This window comes from Podarcis bocagei (genome assembly GCF_964188305.1).
Source record: "Podarcis bocagei genome assembly, chromosome: 13".
Taxonomy (NCBI): Eukaryota; Metazoa; Chordata; class Lepidosauria; order Squamata; family Lacertidae; genus Podarcis; species Podarcis bocagei.
The window spans coordinates 30,846,691-30,868,196 of NC_138138.1; the positions used below are offsets into that span (position 1 = coordinate 30,846,691).

Below are 21,506 nucleotides of genomic sequence, written 5' to 3' on the forward strand. Positions count from 1 at the left end.
GAAATGGGTCAAAAAATAGTTAGAAATGATCTGTTAAGAGAACTGTATCTATCAGCACAACAAATTGTGACTCTCACTTTCCCCAAACCAGGCTTTCCAGTTATCTCAAATATGAATGACCCATGGATGAAGCTGACCTTGGTACTGGTCAGATCTGGATCTACCAGCTATACAAGACTAGCTACTTATTTTCCGTCAAAGGGGAAAAATAATCTGTGTATGAGTCAGAGAAAAAGAAGGGACAGAATCTTCTAACAGTTTTGTTATGCATGATAGAACTTCAAAAGTCAACAACACACTGGGGAATGATAATCACACCTGTCAAAATTGCTGGTTTATGCAATTGACATTCAGCACATGTTAGCAAGTGTCTGAAGAAAAGCTATAAAACACTTGTATTCTTCAGAATTAGATCTAGCTAGAGGCAGGGCTCTGTCACTCTTCTGTTAAAAAATCTCTCACTTATATGTTAGGATATATTTCCACAAGCAGATATTTTTTTCTTAAAAAACAAAAAAAAACCCACCACCATCAAAGTAAAGGGAGGAGACTAGGATCTAGATTGCATGAGACCCACCAATATCAGCGGGAGTCACATTCCACTAACTTACTCTTGACCCACCTCAAAGCGAAAAAACAGAGAAACAATATAACTAGGACTTCTTTTATTTTGAAATCTCTATTTTATTGTATTCCAGCTTGAATTCTATAGAATTCAGATAATAATTATTTGTTACAGACATGCTGTGGTCAGCCTGAACGAAGCATGCACACCACTGGTAGTTCACAAACAGCAATTTTAGAAACCCTGAACTAGAAAAAATTGGTACTGGCATCCACATCCATAACAGACAAAGTTGTAAATCTATGCAGCCAGAGTATTATCCACCCTTCAATTGTGGCTGTAGCCATGGAGACTTTCAAAACCAACATTTGAATGGGTGAATGGGTGGTTTTGCCAACAGGATCATGACGTTGATGGTGTTGCTGCTTATACTGCTGTGTCATGCTGTATGCAAGTCACATTTTATTAATTGCAGCATTCATGATGATCTGCTCTCTATTCCTCATGAATTTTTCCAGCCAGGGGACTTTGTGATTGGTGGGATTGTTTCTCAAGTCTTCTATCTCTATGATTTACTTTCTCTCTTGGAGCAGCCTACACATATTGTGACGCATGAACCTATGTAAGACACCATCTCCCTCCTCCTCTCCCCTCACTGTTTTGTAATATGTTCAGACCCTAATTACAAGGAACACATATTTGAGGAATATTGCATTTATTTATGGTGGGTGTTTTAAAAAATGATATTTTGTCAATGCTGGGAGTTGTTTATAAATATTTTACCTTCCTGATAACATTGCTAAGCACAAGGCATTAATAAGCTTTCCCTCCCAAGTGACAGTGAAATGAATGGATCTAGGGCATTTCTCTTTTCCTCTGCAGAGTTACCTCATAGAGAAATATGCTGTTATGCATTTTTTGGCCAGACTAATTCTTATTTTTCGAGACTTTTTGCTCCCTCATCCTTCACCTCCATCTTTACCCCACACATGATATTTCATTTTCATTTTACTTTTACTTTGAGTTTGAGTTTGTTTTCTTCTAAGGGTAGCAGTTTCACTGCAGACTTGAACACAAACAGATGACAAATGAAGAATACAAATGTGTTTTTATTGCTTTTGTCACTGTTGTTTTATTAAATAGCTGTAACCTACATTACAGTTCAGTGCCCAAGAACTACCAGCACATCCTGGCCTTAGCCTTTGCTGTAAAAGAGATAAATGAGAACCCCAACATCTTACCAAACATTTCTCTGGGATTCCACATTCTCAATAGCTACTACTCTGATAGGATGACCTATAAGGCCACTCTAAGCCTGCTTTCAAAACAGCAAAGATTTTCTCCTAACTTCAATTGTCAAAATCAGAAAAAACTGATAGCTATTGTTGGAGGATGCCTCTCTGGAATCTCTGCCAATGTGGCCACCATTTCAGCAATTTACAAGACTCCACAGGTAATCTATGTGCATAGGGGTATGAAAATTAGATATATGTGAGCTTTGTGATGTGCCTGTAAACAGATAAATTAAGGTTTAGGCTGAATTGAAAGAACCAAGGAGCTGGATTCAATACTAATATTCTTAAAATGCACTCAGTCAAATTATTCAACACAAATAACTGGATGTACATTTAACTGGATACAACCCATTGTTTTCAAATCTCCAAAAATTTCAATTATGCTTCCTTTTGCACTAGTAAGGCTACATGTTGAATACTGTTTCCCGTCCCAATTGGCACACTTAAATAAGAATGCATTAATTTCAAAATGGGTTAATAGGAGGCCAGTAAATATGGCCAGAATATGGAAAGCATATCATATAGGACAGGGTGAAAGAAATGTGTCTCTTGAAAATGAGTTCAAGGTGAAACATTGCAAAACACTTCAAAGACTTAAACAGTTGCCACACAGAAGAGGTCAAAGATTCATTTTGTGCTGCCCCAAATGTGGTACTTGTTTAAGATTCAACAACTGAAGTAAAATTACTTCAATGATAGGACAAATCAAACAGCCATTTGTTGCAGAAACTGTGATTCTGGCTTTCAAAAGGATATTGAACTAGATTGCTTACAGGACCAACTGAAACATATTGATTTACTATTCTCTTGTAATCCACCAGAGAAATATTCATGGATTTTATTACAGCTCACTTATGGATCATTTTTACCTGTACAAAGTACAAGAATGCTATTCCCATTCTTGTACCAGATGGTCCCCAATGAAGCCCAGCAGCACAAGGGAATTGTGCAGTTACTTCAGCATTTCAGATGGACCTGGGTTGGGCTTTTTGCAGTGGATGATGACAAAGGTAACAGGTTTTTACAGACAATAGTGCCAATGCTTACCCAGAATGGCATCTGTTATGACTTCATAGTAAGCATACCAAAATGGAGTTATATGGATGAGATGCTAGAATGGTTTTTAAAGAACATGGATACCTATCTCATTATGTTTGAAACAAAAGCCAATGTATTCTTTGTATATGGAGAACCTCCATCCTTTCAAGTTCTAAGAACACTAGTTTTTGTAATACCCTTGGTGAACTTGCCCCCTCTGGGTAAAGTGTGGATTATTACATCCCACTGGGATTTGGCATCACACTCTATTCAAAAGATTTGGGATTTACAAACCTTCCATGGTTCCATATCCTTCACACTTCACTCAGATCAGCCATTGGGATTCCAAAATTTCCTTGAGATGCTAAGACCTTCATGGGCCCAAGGAGATGGTTTTATCCAGGACTTTTGGGAACAGGCATTCAACTGTTCATTACAAATGTCAAATGGGCAGCATCAGGAAAGGAAATACTGCTCTGGAGGAGAGAAGGTGGAGAGTCTTCCTGGTACCTTGTTTGAAATGGAAATGACTGGCCACAGCTACAATGTCTACAATGCTGTCTATGCTGTGGCTCCTGCTTTGCAAGCCATTTACAAATCCAATTCCAAAGATAGGAAGCTGGGAGAACGACAGGAACAGTTTTTTCAGAATGTGCAATCATGGCAGGTAATTACAACCAAACATATTTTTTTTTTTAAAAAAACTATGTTTTCTTCAGGAAGCACAATGAATTCTAAGTGTGCATGATACAATTTGTGTGCCTGTGGTGATTTTCATTTCCTTTCAGGTTTTTCCCCCGTTTGGAAATCCATTATGATAAGTAGTAGTGATCCCATGATAAAATATTGTTATTTCAGTTCATAGTCACCCACCAACTTGGTGCATATGGAAAGTAATGATCGTTATAAATATCAAATAATCATTTAAGGTTTACAGTTCAATAATAAGACATGAGTTCCCAATAGATGAAGTGGCCGCATACATTGTTGAAGTATTTTGAAACAGTCGTTGCTTTGTTGATACTTTCTTTCTATCTAGGTCCATCATTTTCTAAGGACCATGTTGTTCAACAATAGTGCTGGGGCTTTAGTGTGTTTTGATTATAATGGAGAATTAGTTACAGGTTTTGATGTAACAAACTGGATTATTTCTCCGAATGGTTCGTTGTTTAGGATCAAAGTTGGAAAATTTGACCCTCGTGCACCTTTAGGAAAAGAGTTAAGCATAAATAATGATCAAATTGTGTGGCATAAAGTTTTTAATCAGGTGAGACACAGTTCCGTGGCATGTTTTCACTAAAAAAATTCAAAGGATTTGAAGGCATCTAACTACATTCCAACTTTAATTTTTGTGAAATCCCACAGGATGTTTTATTATTTCATTAACCTTTGTGAAAAAATTATTATATTCTAGTTCAAATTTTCATGAATTCCTATTATATGCTCTTTTTACATCTCCCCTAATAAATAAATTGTTTATTTCATGAATAGATTTCGGGTTAAGGGGCTACATACAGTGGTACCTCAGGTTAAGTACTTAATTCATCCGTTTTTACCTGAAACTGTTCTTAACCTGAAACACCACTTTAGCTAACGGGGCCTCCTGCTGCTGCTATGCCGTCGGAGCCCTATTTCTGTTCTTATCGTGAAGCAAAGTTCTTAACCTGAAGCACTATTTCTGGGTTAGCGGAGTGTGTAACCTGAAGCGTATGTAACCTGAAGCGTATGTATCCCGAGGTATCACTGTATTAACTTTAATGGACCCTTTTCATTTTAATAGATATTTCCATATTTTAGGGAGGTATATCCACCTATTTCAAAACTATAGGTTCTATGTACACTACCAAACATACATCTCTCTGTAGTTGCAGTGAGGTGGCAATATAAAAGTTCAAGGACACAATCTAGCCAATGAAAACAAAAACAAAAAACTGGAACGGAAAATGAAACATACAAAGTCCTCTCCACACGTAAATCTTAACTAGACAACACCAGAGAGGTGAACCCTCCCTGCTCTAAGTTGGGAGTTGTCCTTTCTTCTCCAAACCTGCTTTTGTGTGTGATCTCTTATGCTCTCATTACTAATCTCTCTTTAGTGTTTCCATACAGGTGCTTCCGCTTTCTGTGTGCAATGACTACTGCTATCCTGGGTACAGTAGGAAAAAGAAGGAAGGAGAGAAATTTTGCTGCTATGATTGTACTCCATGTCCAGAAGGGATGATATCTAAGTATAAAGGTGGGAGTTACACCATTAAGTGTAACCTCTTGAATGCATATGGAGGTATCTTGCAATGCAAAATTTTAAACAAAAATTAAAAACATAACTATTAATTTTTAAGAGTTTCAAAGAGTGTGGGACTGAGTAAATTTGTGTTCATCACTATCTCTCAGTCTAAGCAACCTCAAAGGGTTGGTGTAAGGATGCCTGTGGCGATCACAAAGGGTCCCCAGACGTTTAACGGTCTATTGATCCCTGTGCCACCACTGTGCTCACTTTCCTGCTGCCACCAACCCCTTACTCTCGGGTAAAACACTGAGTCCAGACAGTTGTTAAAATGTGAACCAAAAAAACAAGTTTATTTTATAAACATTAACAAGTTTATGATTTCTCAGATAATATTCCTGTCAGTATCTTAACTCTAGTTTCTTTACCGGCCTATACCTTTCTAATACCTTCTGACTGATTATCTCAACTGATTGACTGACGCCTCTTAACAAAATCTCTCACTCTCTCACATCAGACTAGCCCAACCCACAGACTTATCCTCTCTGTCTCTTCTAACTCCAGACTGTCTTCTCAACAACTCTAACTGTAACTCTTAACTCCAAACTTGGGTTCCCATTGGTTAGTCATTTTACAATTAGTTAACTCTTTCCTTATGAACCCAGTATGATGTCACACACCTAGGAGGGCAAACGCCACAATGCCTTTCCAGGTAGTTCCATAGTCACTGACCGTCATTCCAAGAACTTTCCATTTCCGATATCCAAAATAACCTTTTCCTAGTGCACCTTCTGGCATTTCAAAAAGATACTGTGCTTTTAATATAGTTTCATTTAATAGATTTTTATCATCTTTCTGCATATCCAATATCAGATGTGAGCACTCATTGTGGAACATTTGTTCCTCAGAAACACTGAAAAGCCTGCACTCATGGAAACTTAGTCTTGGAGTTTATTTTACACAAACTGATGATAATATCACCTACATTTTGAGGATAATTTCACCAATATGTTTTCTCCAATTTGATAACCTGCAATACAGCTTCTATGATCCTTAAGGAGGTCTATAACCCTGAAAAGGTTAAGAACCAATGCTTTAGCTATATATTGATCAATGTCAGAAATATTTAAAGAGATCTTCTTTTATTTTAGATATGGATACCTGTGTGAAATGTCCAGAAGATGAGTATCCCAACAGTGGCCAAACCCAATGCATTCCCAAGGTCCCAAGCTACCTCTCTTATGAAGAAGATTTAGGGCTTATCTTAGTTATCTTGACTATTTCTTTCTCTCTGGTCACAACATTCATCCTTGGGACTTTTATGAAGCACAATAATACTCCCATAGTCAAAGCCAACAATCAGACTCTGACCTACATCCTCCTCATCTCCCTCCTGCTTTGTTTCCTCTGCTCCTTTCTCTTCATTGGACAGCCTGGAAAGGTGACCTGCCTTCTCCGACAAATCACTTTTAGCATCATCTTTTCTGTGGCCCTTTCCAGTGTTTTGGCAAAAACCATTACTGTGCTTCTGGCATTCATGGCAACCAAACCAGGATCCAGGATGAGGAAATGGATAGGGAAAAGGCTGGCAAATTCTATTGTCCTTTTCTGCTCCTTTATTCAGGCTTGCATAGGTACTCTTTGGTTAAGTACATCCCCTCCATTCCCAGATACCGATATGCACTCCCTGCATGGGGAAATCATACTTGAATGTAATGAGGGTTCAGTTGCCATGTTTTATGGTGTCTTAGTCTATATGGGTTTGCTGGCCATTGTCAGCTTCATCTTGGCTTTCCTGGCCAGGAAGCTACCTGACAGTTTCAATGAGGCCAAATTTATCACTTTCAGCTTGCTGGTGTTTTGTAGTGTTTGGTTGTCCTTTGTTCCCACCTATCTGAGCACCAAAGGAAAATACATGGTAGCTGTGGAGATCTTTTCCATCTTGTCTTCTGGTGCTGGATTACTGGCTTGCATCTTTTCACCAAAATGCTACATTATTATATTCAGACCTGAGCTTAACACCAGGGAAATACTAATCAGCAGAAAAAAGTAAAAGAACATGAATGCATCTGTTTTTGTTTGTTTGTGTATGTAGTTCATTGGAAATTCTGGTGGGAGGGATGTCATAAGAATTCAGTTATGGGTTCTTGCTTAAGCAAACGTCTTTCCTTAAATTCTTGTATGCATTGTTTGGCCAGAAACATTGCATTTATATTTGCTTCTCACTTAAGTTTGCTAGCATCCCTTGCATTTGAATCCTAGATGGAATGTGTATGTAATTTTCAAACTCATATGATTCATTTTTGTGCTGGTCCCAAACATTTAAATTACTAGGAACAAATCTCTCTCTCTCTCTCTTGCTCTGCCTGTGTGAAATGTTTAGGGGTACTCTCATTTTTCTACTCATAGTGAAATACTGCCCCTCAATATTATATTATATTCAGACCTGAGTTGAACACCAGGGAACAACTAATCAGCAGAAAAAAGTAAAAGAACATGAGTGCATATTTTGGTTTTTTTCCTGCTTGTGTATGTAGTTCATTTGAAATGCTGGTGGGAGGGATTTTATAAGAAATTGGTGATGTCTACTTGCTTGAGCAAACATCTGTCCTTAAATTCTTATATGCATTCCATTTCAACTTGGTTTTCACTTTGTTCGGTTAAAACAATTCCTGTTTAACTGGTCAGTGGAATCCTAACTTGAATGAGGGCACAGTTATCAACTCTGATGAGTCCTCCTTGTGCGGGTCCCAAGCATTTAAATGGTTTAGAACAAATATCTATAAAAATGTGTTTGTATGTGTATCCACATACACATGATCAGTGCTGGCATTATTCACCCAAATGACTTAAGTACAAAACCAATGATACGATATAAAGGTAAAGGTAAAGGTACCCCTGCCCGTACGGGCCAGTCTTGACAGACTATAGGGTTGTGCACTCATCTCACTCTAGAGGCCGGGAGCCAGCGCTGTCCGCAGACACTTCCGGGTCACGTAGCCAGCGTGACGAAGCTACTCTGGCAAGCCAGAGCCGCACACGGAAATGCCGTTTACCTTCCCGCAGGTAAGCGGTCCCTATTTATCTACTTGCACCCGGGGGTGCTTTCAAACTGCTAGGTTGGCAGGCGCTGGTTCCGAGCAGTGGGAGCGCACCCCACCGCGGGGATTCGAACTGCCGACCAAGTCCTAGGCACTGAGGTTTTACCCACAGCGCCACCCGCGTCCCCATGATACGATATAACCACACGTAATTACAATGCACAGTAAATCAATGTCATCTGAACACCAATCATTAAACTGTACAGTAAACATATTTTTTAAAAGAGCATATTAATCAAAATAGTTATACCAACATTTTATACTGGAGGAACTGGGAGAAGCAAAATATAGCAACTTTCAGAGATTCCTGTGTTTTCCTTCTTACACATATTCTTAGCATAGCGTTAGCAACTTCATATCTACTGGAAAGGGCCATCCTCCAAAAAGCATAACAATAAAAAGGTGTTAAAGAGCTCCGGGAAGCCCCCATCCCATATTGGTTTTTAAATAAATAAAACTAAAAAAGTTAAATGAAGCTTTCAACTTCCAGCAAAATCACCCTGAATCACTTCCATTCACATTATAATTCACTGACCCCTTATATAATTTGAGTATTGAAGTCCCCTTTAGAGTGCCCAGAGCACAACCCCTTTTGTCCTGTAGGACAAAAGTGATTAACCCACTTGCGGGTCCTCTGTAGTACCTTGTGGGGCCTCTGTAGTACCCATAGTATTTTATTCTACATTTGCCATTTAAGGGTGTGAGTGCCTGTGGAATTTCAAGAGAGCGGTTTATATTCGCGTATTGTCTCTCTCCCCCCCCCCCCTGAAATTATAAGGTGCTGCTTTTTCGTGGATGATTTAAAAGTACAAAACTAATTTAAAAGCTCTGGGAAGAGCTCTGGGAAATGCACAACCAAAAGTGAATTTTAAAATAATAAAAATCATGAAATGGAGATTTTATCTATCAGTAAAATAACCCTCACTTACTTCAATTCAGATAATAATTCAATGACCGTTCCTATAATATAAGCACTACTCAAAATTCACTTTGGGGGTTTCTAGAGCACAGTCCCATTTGTCTTTTAGGGACTGCCATATGAGGTGGAGGGGCTTTCTTTGAGTAGAGTTCTGAGGAGAGTTGTTTGAAGTAATTCAGAGAGGAAAGACCCCAAAGATTGCAAGGTATGTAAAAATAATGTACCAGAGCAGGACTCTATATCAACTGGAATGGTTCTTGTTGGTTTCTTCCCTCTCCTCCCTGATATGTGAAGGGGGACAATAGCCATTGTGGATTCAAGGATTTGCTAGAGAGGAGGAACACACAAACACCAAGCCTGGCAATTTGGAGTTGCAGTGGTCGATGATGAGAACCAAATTTTTTTTAGTTGGGAGATAAAAATGCAGCTGGGAGATAAAATGACACTCAAGGTTGAGGAATGCTGTCCAGAGACAGGAGGAATAGACCAGCCAGGAGAAGGCATAAGAGGATCTGACTTGGATATTGACCAAACAAAAAGAGGGAGAAAGGTGGGGGCAAAAGAGAGGGTAGGTAAAAGAAGTTATGCAAATGAGAGAGGAGAAGAGGGTTGCAGTGAAGTAACTGTAAGAGCACAAAAAGAGAGAGTTAGGCCTGCCTTGAAGGATAAACAAGTTGATCTGTGAGGAGAGAACTCAACAGGTCTGGGTTTTCACCTTCTCCCAGTGGTGAGGCAAGGGAACAGCAACAAACGCTGTTGTCATTCGTATGTTGGCTATATGCTAGAGCACAGAACTGTAGTCTAAAATTCTGGGTGGGGGTGGGTGGTTACACGAATACTTTACAAATATCCAGTGCCAGTTTTGTAAGCTTCCACCAATTAGGGGGTGCTAAGTAAGGTTGAGAGGGAGAAGGCATATGTGGAAAGGCGTCATCAGTGTGTTGCTGGAACTCAGCACTATTCCACTGTTACATCAGAGTCAGCAGATGCCAGTCAGACCCCAAAAAGGTATCTGGCTGCAGTGGTGGGCTGACTGAAGGCCAAATATCAGAAGTTAAATCCTGGTAGGGCAGAGGCACAGTGGTTGGTCAGTTCCCAAGTTTAGAGATTAGGAGATTTACCTGTTCTGAGGGGGTTGTACTCCTTCTGAAGGAACAAGTACAAAGTCTGTGGGTGTTGTGGATCCATCTCTGTAATGGAAAGCCCAAGTGATGTAAGCAGCAAGGAGCACCTTAAACCTTCTTCATCAGGCAAACTGGATATAACTATTCCAGTAGCCTAGATACTGTGATCTATGCATTGGCAACCTCAAAATTAAATTCCTGTAATATAACTTCTGTGGACCTTCCCTGCCCGCAGGGAGCAGAACAAAGGGTCATAGGCAGCAAAGATGATAAACGAGTTTGGCTTAAAATGTAGCAGAGCCTCTGCTCATCACTAGCCTGAGTCAAAAGACATGAAACATATTTTTGCAGGGCCCTGAAATTCATATTACGCAACCTACACCCAGCCACTTCGGCCAGGAAACAGATACCATCAACCGGCATTATGCTAAAATTATGAACATTTTAAGTACTGCATTAATAAAGAATCTTACTAATTAAATTAACTATCAGTAAAATTAAATGGAGCAAACAATATTTGGGAATGATCTGTTGAGAGAACTATGTCCATCAAGACAACAAGTTGTGACTCTCCCTTTCCCCAGACATGGCTTTCCAGTTATCCCAAATATAAATGGCCCATGTATGAAGCTGAACCTAGTACTGCTCAGATATGGATCTACCAGCTGTACAAGACTAGCTACTTATTATCCCTACTTATTATCCCTCTAGCAAAATAATAATAATAATAATAATAATAATAATAATAATAATAATATGATGTATGATGCAAAAAAGAAGAATGGGGAGGAAATATTCTATCAGTTTTGTTATGCATGATAGAACATCACGTCAATAACACACTGGGGAATGATAATCATACCTGTCAAAATTACTGGTTTATGCAATTGACATTCAGTACATGATAGCAAGTGTCTGAAGAAAAGCTATAAAACACTTGTATTCTTCAGAATTAGATCTAGGTAGAGGCAGGGCTCTGTCACTCTTCTGTTAAAAAATCTCTCACTTATATGGATATAAGTGGATATATTTCCACAAGCTGATTTATTCTTTTTTTCTAAAAAAAAACAAAAACAAAAAACCCCCATACAAAATAAAGTGAGAAGATAAAGACTTGGATCTAGACTATATGAGACCCACTGATATCAGTGGGAGTCACATTCCACTAATTTATCCAGCTCACACAGAGAACATATAAACAATATTAAATAGGACAGTGGTCCTGCCATGGAGAACATAAAAATTGTTGAGGTTCTTTGCTGACCACTTTGCAGGCTGTGTAATTTTAAATGGTATGCTATTGTTTCTTTTATTTTGAATCCTGTATTTTATTGCATTACAGCATGAATTCTATAGAATTCGAATTGCTCTTTACAGACATGCTGTGGACAGCCTGAACTAAGCAAACAGACCACTGGTGGTCCACAAACAACAATTTGAGAAGCCCTGAACTAGAACACAAGGGTATTGGCACCCAAATTCCATAACGAGCCAAGTTGTAAATCAGTGCAACCAGAGGATTATCTACGATTTGACTGACGCTGTAGCAAATGCAATGCAACATATAGAGGGTGCCATGGGAACTGAGATTTGGTGTGGTCATTTTGCCAACAGGATCATGACAGTGATGGTGTTGCTGCTTATACTGTTGTGTCATACTGTATGCAAGTCACATTTCATTAATTGCAGCATACGTGATGATCCTCTTCCTATTCCTCATGAATTCTACCAGGCAGGGGACCTTGTGATTGGTGGGATTGTTTCTCAAGTTTTCTTCTTGTATAATGTACTTTCTTTCCTGGAACAGCCTACACAGAATATGATTGGAGAGCCTATGTAAGACACCATGTTCTTTCCCCCTTTTCCTCAGTTTATTAATAAAAAGCATGACCCCAAAACATTTTGAGCATTTAGTTCTTCACTTGAGATATTCCCCCACCCCCATTATACTTTGAGGTATGTTTTCTTCACTGTAGTCTTGAACAGATACAGATGACAAATGAATAATTCAAATGTGCTTTTATTGCTTCTGTCACTGTTGATTTATGAAATAGCTGTAACTTACATTACAGTTCAGTGCCCAAGAACTACCAGCACATCCTGGCCTTAGCCTTTGCTGTAAAAGAGATAAATGAAAACCCCAACATCTTACCAAACATTTCTCTGGGAATCCACATTCTTAATAGCTACTACACTGCTAGGATGACGTATAAGGCCACTCTAAGTCTGCTTTCTAAACAGCAAAGATTTTATCCTAACTTCAAGTGTCAGAATCAGAACAATTTGGTAGCTTTTGTTGGAGGATGCATCTCTGAAATCTCTGCCAACGTGGCCATCATTTCAGCAATCCACAAGACACCACAGGTAAACTGTGTGCATAGGGGTATGGATTTATTTTTACAATAGTGGTACACCATCATGATTAAAGGAAAATGTGTCTGCAGTCTTTTGGATTATGGGCAGGGGGTGGGCAGGAACACTTTCTCACTTTATGGAAACTTCTAGGGGTTAATGTCAGGGGTGCAGGAACAAAGGCAAAAGATTGCAGGGATCAAGAGATGTGACTCTTACCTTTGAACATTCCATTATATTCCAGAAACACAAGAGCAAGCAGTTTTTACACCCAGAGAACACACAACTATTTCCACCTCTAGCAGGCTTAGGCATCATCACGGTACAAATACCGTGGCAGGGTATAGACAGGCAGCTTGAACAGGGTCAGTATGGGACGTGGTCTTCATAGAGACATTGGGGTATGGAAAACATATCATATAAGGAAAGGTTAAAAGAAATTGGTATGTTCAGTCTCTTGAAAATGAGTCCAAGGTGCAACATTACAACACACTTCAAAGACTTAAGCAGTTGCCACATTGAAGAGGACAAAGCTTCTATTGCTGCAAACGTACTACTTGTTTAGGGTTCAAAATTCGGACCAAACGTTCTTCAATTATAAAACAAACGAAACAGCTATTTGTTGCAGAAACTGTGATTCATATTTTCAAAAGGATATTGTACTAGATGACCTACAGGACCAATTCCAAAGTAATGATTTACTATTCTCTTGTAATCTGTGTGAGAAATATTCATGGGTTTCATTACAGCTCACTTATGGATCATTTTTACCCTTACAAAGTGCAGAAATTCTATTCCCATTCTTGTACCAGATGGTCCCCAATGAAGCCCAGCAGCACAAGGGAATTGTGCAGTTACTTCAGCATTTCAGATGGACCTGGGTTGGGCTTTTTGCCGTGGATGATGACAAAGGGAATAGGTTTTTACAGACAATAGTGTCAATGCTATCCCAGAACGGCATCTGTTATGACTTTATAGTAAACATACCAAAATGGAGTTATATGGATGAGATGCTAGACTGGTTTTTAAAACACTTGGATGCCTATCTCATTGTGTTTGAAAAAAAAGCCAATGTATTCTATGCATATGGGGAACCTTCATCCTTTCAAGTTCTAATAATGATGTTGTTTCTAGCACCCTTGGTGGACTTGCCCCCTCTAGGTAAAGTGTGGATTATTACATCCCACTGGGATTTTGCATCACACTCTATTCAAAAGATTTGGGATCTACAAGCCTTCCATGGTTCCATATCCATCACGGTTCACTCAAATCAGCCATTGGGATTCCAAAATTTCCTTCAGATGCTAAGACCTTCATGGTCCCAAGGAGATGGTTTTATCCAGGACTTTTGGGAACAGGCCTTCAGTTGTTCATTAGAAATGTCTAATGGGCAGCATCAGGAAAGGAAATACTGCTCTGGAGAAGAGAAGCTAGAGAGTCTTCCTGGGACCTTGTTTGAAATGGAAATGACTGGCCACAGCTACAATGTCTACAATGCTGTCTATGCTGTGGCTCATGCTTTGCAAGCTGTTTACAAATCCAGTTCCAAAGGTAGGAAGTTGGGAGAACAACGGGAACTGTTTTTGCAGAATGTGCAACCATGGCAGGTAATTCCAACTGAACATTTTAAAAAGTCTATGTTTTCATCAAGAAACATAGGGAAATCTAAGTCTGCATGATACAATTCCTCTTTCTGTGGTGGTTTTCATTTCCTTTCAGTGTTTTTTCCCCTTTTGGAAATCCATTTTGATAAATATTAGTGGTCCCATGATAAAATATTGTTATTTCAATTCAAAATCACCCACCACCTTAGAGCTTATGGAAAGTAATGATCATTTGAAATATCAAATAATCATATAAAGTTTCCAATTCAAGAGCAAAACAAGATTGTCCCATGGATGAAGTCACCACATACATTGTTGAAGTGTTTTGAAACAGTCCTCTCTTTGCTGATACTTTCGTTCCATCTAGGTCCATCATTTTCTAAGAACCATGATGTTCAACAATAGTGTTGGGGATTCAGTGTGTTTTGATTATAATGGAGAGTTAGTTACAGGTTTTGATGTAACAAACTGGATTATTTCCCCAAATGGATCATTGTTTAGGGTCAAAGTTGGAAGACTGGACCCCCAGGCACCTTTAGGAAAAGAGTTAAGCTTAAATGATGATAAAATTGTGTGGCATAAAGTATTTAATCAGGTGAGAAACAGCACTGTGACATTTGATATTTTGACTCAAAATTTTCAAATGCTTTGAAGAAATCTAACTACATTCCAACTTTAACATTCCTAAAATCCCACAGGATCTTTTAATATTTCCTGAAGCTTTTTGAAAACTACCGGTACATTATATTCCAGTTCTAAGTTTGTTGGATTCCTATTATATGCTTTATTTTTCCTCTCCTCCAATAAATAAATAAATTACTTATTTTAAGAATTGGTTTGGGATAGGGAGCTAGTTATTATCTTTAATGGACCCTTTACATTTTAATAGATATTTCCATATATAAGGGATATTTATCCACCTATTTAAAAAGTATAGGCTTCTAGGTACACTACGTACACTACCAAACATACATCTCTTTGCAGAGGCAGTGATGAGTTCAAGACACACTCTAGAAAATAAAACAAAAGCAAGAAATAGGAAGAGAGAGAGAAAACCATACAAAGCTTAAATCTTAACTAGAGAAAACAGACAGAAGTGAACCCTTCCTGCTCTAACTTGGGAGCTCTTCTTTCTTTCTTTCTTTCTGTTTCAAATCTGTTTCAAGGTGATTGAGCAGGTGGTTTTTGAACAACTCCAGGCATGCCTGGAGGATGCAGACCATTTGGATCCCTTCCAATCATGATTCAGGCCTCATCATTGGGCTGAAACTGTCTTGGTTATGCTGGTCAATGATTCGGTGGACTAGGGACAAAGGTGAAAGCTGTTTCCTAGTTTTGATGGCTCTCTCAGCAGCTTTCGATACCATCAACCATAACATCCTTCTGGACCATCTAGAGGGGCTGGGAGCTGTGGGCACTGTTATACAGTGGTTCTGCTCCTTCCTCCTGGGCTGTGTCCAGAATGTGGTGTTGGGGGATGAGTGTTCAGAATCCTGGGCTCTCACTTGTGGGGTGCCTTAGGGTTCCGTCCTCTCCCCCATGCTTTTTAACATCTATATGAAGCTGCTGGGAGAGATCATCAAGGGGTTTGGGCTGGGTGTCCATCAGTATGCGGATGATACCCAGCTCTACCTCTCTTTTAAACCGGAACCAGTGAAGGCAGTGAATGTCCTCTGTGAGTGTCTGGAGGTCGTTGGAGGATGGATGGTGGCTAACAGACTGAGACTGAATCCTAACAAGACAGAAGAACTGTTTTTAGGGGACAGGGGGAGGATTCCCTGGTCCTGAATGGGGTGAATGTGACCCTGAAGGAGCAGTTGCAGAGCCTGGGAGTCATTTTGGACTCACAGCTATCCATGGAGGTGCAGGTCAATTCTGTGTCCAGGGCAGCTGTCTACCAGCTCCATCTGGTATGCAGGCTGAGACCCTACCTGCCTGTGGACTGTCTAGCCAGATTGGTGCATGCTCTAATTATCGTCCGCTTGGACTACTGCAACCCGCTCTACGGGGGGCTACCTTTGAAGGTGACCTGGAAACTTCAATTAATCCAGAATGCGGCAGCTAGACTAGTGACTGGGAGTGGCCACCTGGACCACATAACACTGGTCATGAAAGACCTACACTGGCTCCCAGTACATTTCCAAGCACAATTCAAAGAGTTGGTGCTGACCTTTAAAGTCCTAAACGGTCTCGGCCTCAGTATACCTGAAGGAGCATCTCCACCCCCATTGTTCAGCCTGGAAAGTGATGTCCAGCGCCAAAGGGCTTCTGGTGGTTCCCTCACTGTGAGAAGCAAAGTTACAGGGAACCAGGCAGAGGGCCTTCTTGGTAGTGGTGCCCGCCCTGTGGAACACCCTCCCATCAAATGTCAAGGAAATAAACTTTTAGAAGACATCTGAAAGCAGTCCTGTTTAGGGAAGTTTTTAAACTCTGATATTTTATTGTATTTTAAATATTTTGTTGAGAGCCGACCAGAGTGGCGGGGGGAAATCCAGTCAGATAGGTGGGGTATAAGTAAGAAATTATTATTATTATTATTATTCCAACCTGCTTTTGTTTGTGCTCTCTTTAGCTCTCATTACTAATCTCTCTATAATGATTCTCTATAAGGTGCTTCCCCTTTCTGTGTGCAATGACTACTGCTATCCTGGATACAGCAGGAAAAAGAAGGAAGGAGAGAAATTTTGCTGCTATGATTGTGCTTCATGTCCAGAAGGGATGATCTCTAAGTATAAAGGTGGGAGGAATAACTGACACAATCATCTGATTCACATTTCCATAACACAGCATAAAGTGTACCCCTTGAATGCATATGGAGGTAGTTTGCAATGCAAAATTGTAAACAAAAAACACACCAAAAACCTAATAATTAATTTTTAAGAGTTTCAAAGAGTGTGGGACTGAGTGAATTTGTGTCCATCACTATCTCTCAGTCCACGCAACCTCACAGGGTTGGTGTGAAGATCCCTTGCCAGGTTCCACGGTCACTGAAAGTCTTTCCTTGATTTTTCCAGTCCCAATAGGGTAGCCAAAGGAACCTTTTCCCAGTGGACCATCTGGCATTTCATCAATATACTCTGCTTTTAATATTGTTTAATTTAATTGATTTTTATAATCTTATTTCAATAAAGAACAGGTTATTAACTATTTAAATAAATACATAATATAGGACATTTCTGCTTTCAATATACAATACTGAATGTGAGAACTTATTGTGGAACATTTGTTCCACGGCAGCATAGAAAAGCCTTCACTTGTGGAATCCCAGCCTTGACGTTTATTTTCTCCACTTTGATAATACCGCTTATAGGATACCACTTATAGGATTAATACTTCAAACAAAGAACAGAATACAGTGATGCCTTGGGTTAAGTACTTAATTCGTTCTGGAGGTCCATTCTTAACCTGAAACTGTTCTTAACCTGAAGCACCACTTTAACTAATGGGGCCTCCCACAGCTGCCGCGCCGCTGGAGCACGATTTCTGTTCTCATCTTGAAACATAGTTCTTAACCCGAGGTACTATTTCTGGGTTAGCGGAGTCTGTAACCTGAAGCGTACGTAACCTGAAGTGTATGTAACCCAAGGTACCCACTATAAATTGACAGCATAGTAGAACAACTTAATGTTTAACTATAGCATGAAACAACATGTAACGTTGTGAAGATGGTTTTTAGATTCTGTCCATGTGGGAAAAAATAAATTTCTGAAGCAATTAAATAAATTGAATACAAACTTTTCTGTTTATGTATTTATGTGATTTTTTTCTCTGAGGATGGTGACCCTGAAAAAGTTAAGATGATGATGATGATGATAAGCCCGTCAATCAACTGATCGTCTGCTCAGCCATTCTGGATGGCTCCAAACAGAATATTAAAAACACAATAAAACATCAAACCTAAACAGGGGTGCCTTCAGAACAATGTTTTAGCTATATATTGATCAATGTCAGAATCTTTTTAACAGCTCTTCCTTTATTTTAGATATGGATGCCTGTGTGAAATGTCCAGAAGATGAGTATCCCAACCATGACCAAACCCAATGCATTCCCAAGGTCCCAAGCTACCTCTCTTATAAAGAAGATTTAGGACTCGTCTTAGTTATCTTGACCATTATCTTCTCTCTGATCACATTATTCGTGCTTGGGACTTTTATGAAGCACAATAATACTCCCATTGTCAAAGCCAACAATCGGACTCTGACCTACATCCTCCTCATCTCCCTCCTGCTTTGTTTCCTCTGCTCCTTTCTCTTCATTGGACAGCCTGGAAAGGTGACCTGCCTTCTCCGACAAATCACTTTTAGCATCATCTTTTCTGTGGCCCTTTCCAGTGTTTTGGCAAAAACCATTACTGTGCTTCTGGCATTCATGGCAACCAAACCAGGATCCAGGATGAGGAAATGGATAGGGAAAAGGCTGACAAATTCTATTGTCCTTTTCTGCTCCTTTATTCAGGCTTCCCTTGGTACTCTTTGGTTAAGTACATCCCCTCCATTTCCAGATACGGATATGCACTCGCTGCATGGGGAAATCATACTTGAATGTAATGAGGGTTCAGTGGCTATGTTTTATGGTGTCTTAGTCTATATGGGTTTGCTGGCCATTGTCAGCTTCATCTTGGCTTTCCTTGCCAGGAAGTTACCTGATAGTTTCAATGAGGCCAAATTTATCACTTTCAGCTTGCTGGTGTTTTGTAGTGTTTGGTTGTCCTTTGTTCCCACCTATCTGAGCACCAAAGGAAAATATATGGTAGCTGTGGAGATCTTTTCCATCTTGTCGTCTGGTGCTGGATTACTGGGTTGCAGCTTTTCCCCAAAATGCTACATTATTTTATTCAGACCTGAGCTGAACACCAGGGAACAACTAATCAGCAGAAAAAAGTAAAAGAACATGAGTGCATATGTTTCTTTCTGCTTGTGTATGTAGTTCAATGGAAATTCTGGTGGGAGGGATGTCATAAGAATTTAGTTATGGGTTCTTGCTTAAGCAAACGTCTTTCCTTAAATTATTGTATACATTGTTTGGCCAGAAATATTTCATTTCAATTTGGTTCTCACTTTAGTTTGCTGACATCTCCTGCATTTGAATGGAGAATTTCCTATTTAACTGTTCACTGTAATTCTACCTCGAATTAGACACAATTATCAACTCATAGGATTCCTAATTCTGTGGGTCCCAAGCATTTAAATTGCTTGTGGCTCAAAAAAACTTTTAAATGGTTTACCAGTGCAAAGCCTATTATAAATTATAGCCACATGTAATTAAAATACAAGGTAAATCAATTTCATATGAACACCAATGATTGAAATATACCATAGCAATCAATATATTTAAAATAGGGATTTATACTGAAGAAACTGGGAGAAGCTAAATATAGTAGCTTCCAAAGATTCCTGAGTCATGTGTTTTCTTTCTTCTACATTTTCTTAGTGTAGTATAATCAACTTCATATTTCTGGAAAGATTTCCCTTGCCTTTTTTGGGAAGACAATCCTCCAAAAGGCATTTAAAAAAAAAAAAAAAGACTGCTAAAGAGCTCTGGGAAATCCTGACCCTATACAGGATGTGTGTGTGTGTTAAATTCAGTTTCTAACATTCAGCGATATCATCCTCAGTGAAGGTTTATATAATTTGCATAGTAAAGTCCCCTTTAGGGTGCCCAGAATAGCACAACCCTGTTTTTCCTTTAGGGACTGCCAGAGGGCATGGAAAGGCTTTTTTCAGTAGTGTTCTGAGGATTTTCTAGGGAGAATTATTTGAAGTAATTGGGAGAGGAAAGAGATTCTAAAGACTATAAAGGATGTAGAAATAATGAGCCAGAGCAGGACTCTATATCAATTGGAATGGTTCACCTTGGTTCCTTCCCTCTCCTCCCTGCCATGTGAAGGGGAAGAGTAGCCATGGAGGGCTCAGGGAGTTGATAGAAAAGAGGACCACACAAAAATACCAAGCCTGGCAACCTAGAAGTGGTGTGGTGGATTATGAAAACCAAGACCTTTTTTAGTTGGGAGATTTAAAGAAGAGCTGGGAGATACAATGATACTCAGGATTGAGGAATGCTGTGCAGGCAAGAGGGGAAGAGACCAGCCAGGAGAAGGCATGAGAGGATCTGAAGTAGATATTGACAAAACAAAAAGAGGGATAAAGGTGGGGGCACCGAGCGGATGAGTAATGGAAATTATGCTGAGGAGATGAAGGCTGCAGTCAAGTACATTGGTACCTCTGGTTGCAAACGGGATCTGTTCTGGAAGCCCATTCGCAACCTGAAAAGAGCGCAACCTGAAGCGCCGTATCTGTGCAGGTGTGCGGTGCAATTTGGCACTTGTGCGCATGCGAGAAGTGCAATTAGCGCTTCTGCGCATGCGCGAGTGGCGAAACCCAGAAGTAACCCTTTCCGGTACTTGCGCGTCACCATGGGACACAACCTGAAAAGACGTAACCTGAAGTGTCCATGACATGAGGTATGACTGTAACTGTAAGAGCACTTAAGGAGAGGGTTAGGCCTGGCTAGAAGGAAACTCACAGGTCTGGGGTTGCACCATCTCCCAGTGGTGCAGCAAGTGAACAACAGCCACCTATCCCTCACACATGAAAACAAAGCTTACCATAACCAATCACAAATGAAAAACCACACCCCAGGCCAAGCACAACCTCTCTCACTACCAAAGGAACACAAGTGAATAACAGAGAACCTGCACAAGTGACGCTGACACAAAACCCCACACATATATTAAATAAAATAGAAACCTTGCCACCTGACCCCACACCGACTCGCCTGTCCCCCCCTCCACCTCTTTCCCCCTTTTCTTCCTAATGTAACACCAAGGTCTCAACAAACGAAACTGATCTGTAAAAATGTTACTTGGAAAAGAAAAAGAGAGAGAGAGACACTGCTCATACTTTTGTAAACCAATAATTTTTAAAAAACTAAAAATATATTAAATAAATAATTTATTAAATAAACACTGTAGTCACTACAATGTTGACTATATGCTGGAGCACAGAGTGATAGTAGCCATACTCTTAAATGTGGAGCTGGGGCAAGGGGGTCAGAGGGATGCTTTACAATTCTCCAGTGCCAGTTTTGCATTCTTCCCCCAATCAGGGAATGCTAAGTAAGGTTGGGAGGGAGAAGGTGTATGTGGAAAGGAGTCATCAGTGTGTTGCTGGAACTCAGCTCTATTCCACTGTTACATAAGAGTCAGCAGTTGCCAGTCACAACACAAAAGGGTATCTGGCTGCACTGGTGGGCTGACTGAAGGCCACATATCAGAAGTTAAATGCT

General features: G+C 39.8%; 1 protein-coding gene across 1 annotated transcript; it reads left to right on the forward strand.

Annotated features, from left to right (window-relative positions):
- Positions 1–969: 969 nt before the first annotated feature.
- Positions 970–19,106, forward strand: LOC308571685 (vomeronasal type-2 receptor 26-like; the record flags this gene model as incomplete). The annotated part of the gene is made up of 11 exons (XM_081167328.1): positions 970–1,187; positions 1,709–2,018; positions 2,771–3,565; positions 3,938–4,165; positions 10,026–10,150; positions 11,956–12,102; positions 12,339–12,630; positions 13,368–14,225; positions 14,590–14,817; positions 16,833–16,959; positions 18,205–19,106. 11 exons carry the CDS (start codon positions 970–972, stop codon positions 19,104–19,106), a joined length of 4,230 nt encoding a protein of 1,409 aa, XP_081023454.1.
- Between the last annotated feature and the right edge of the window lie 2,400 nt (positions 19,107–21,506).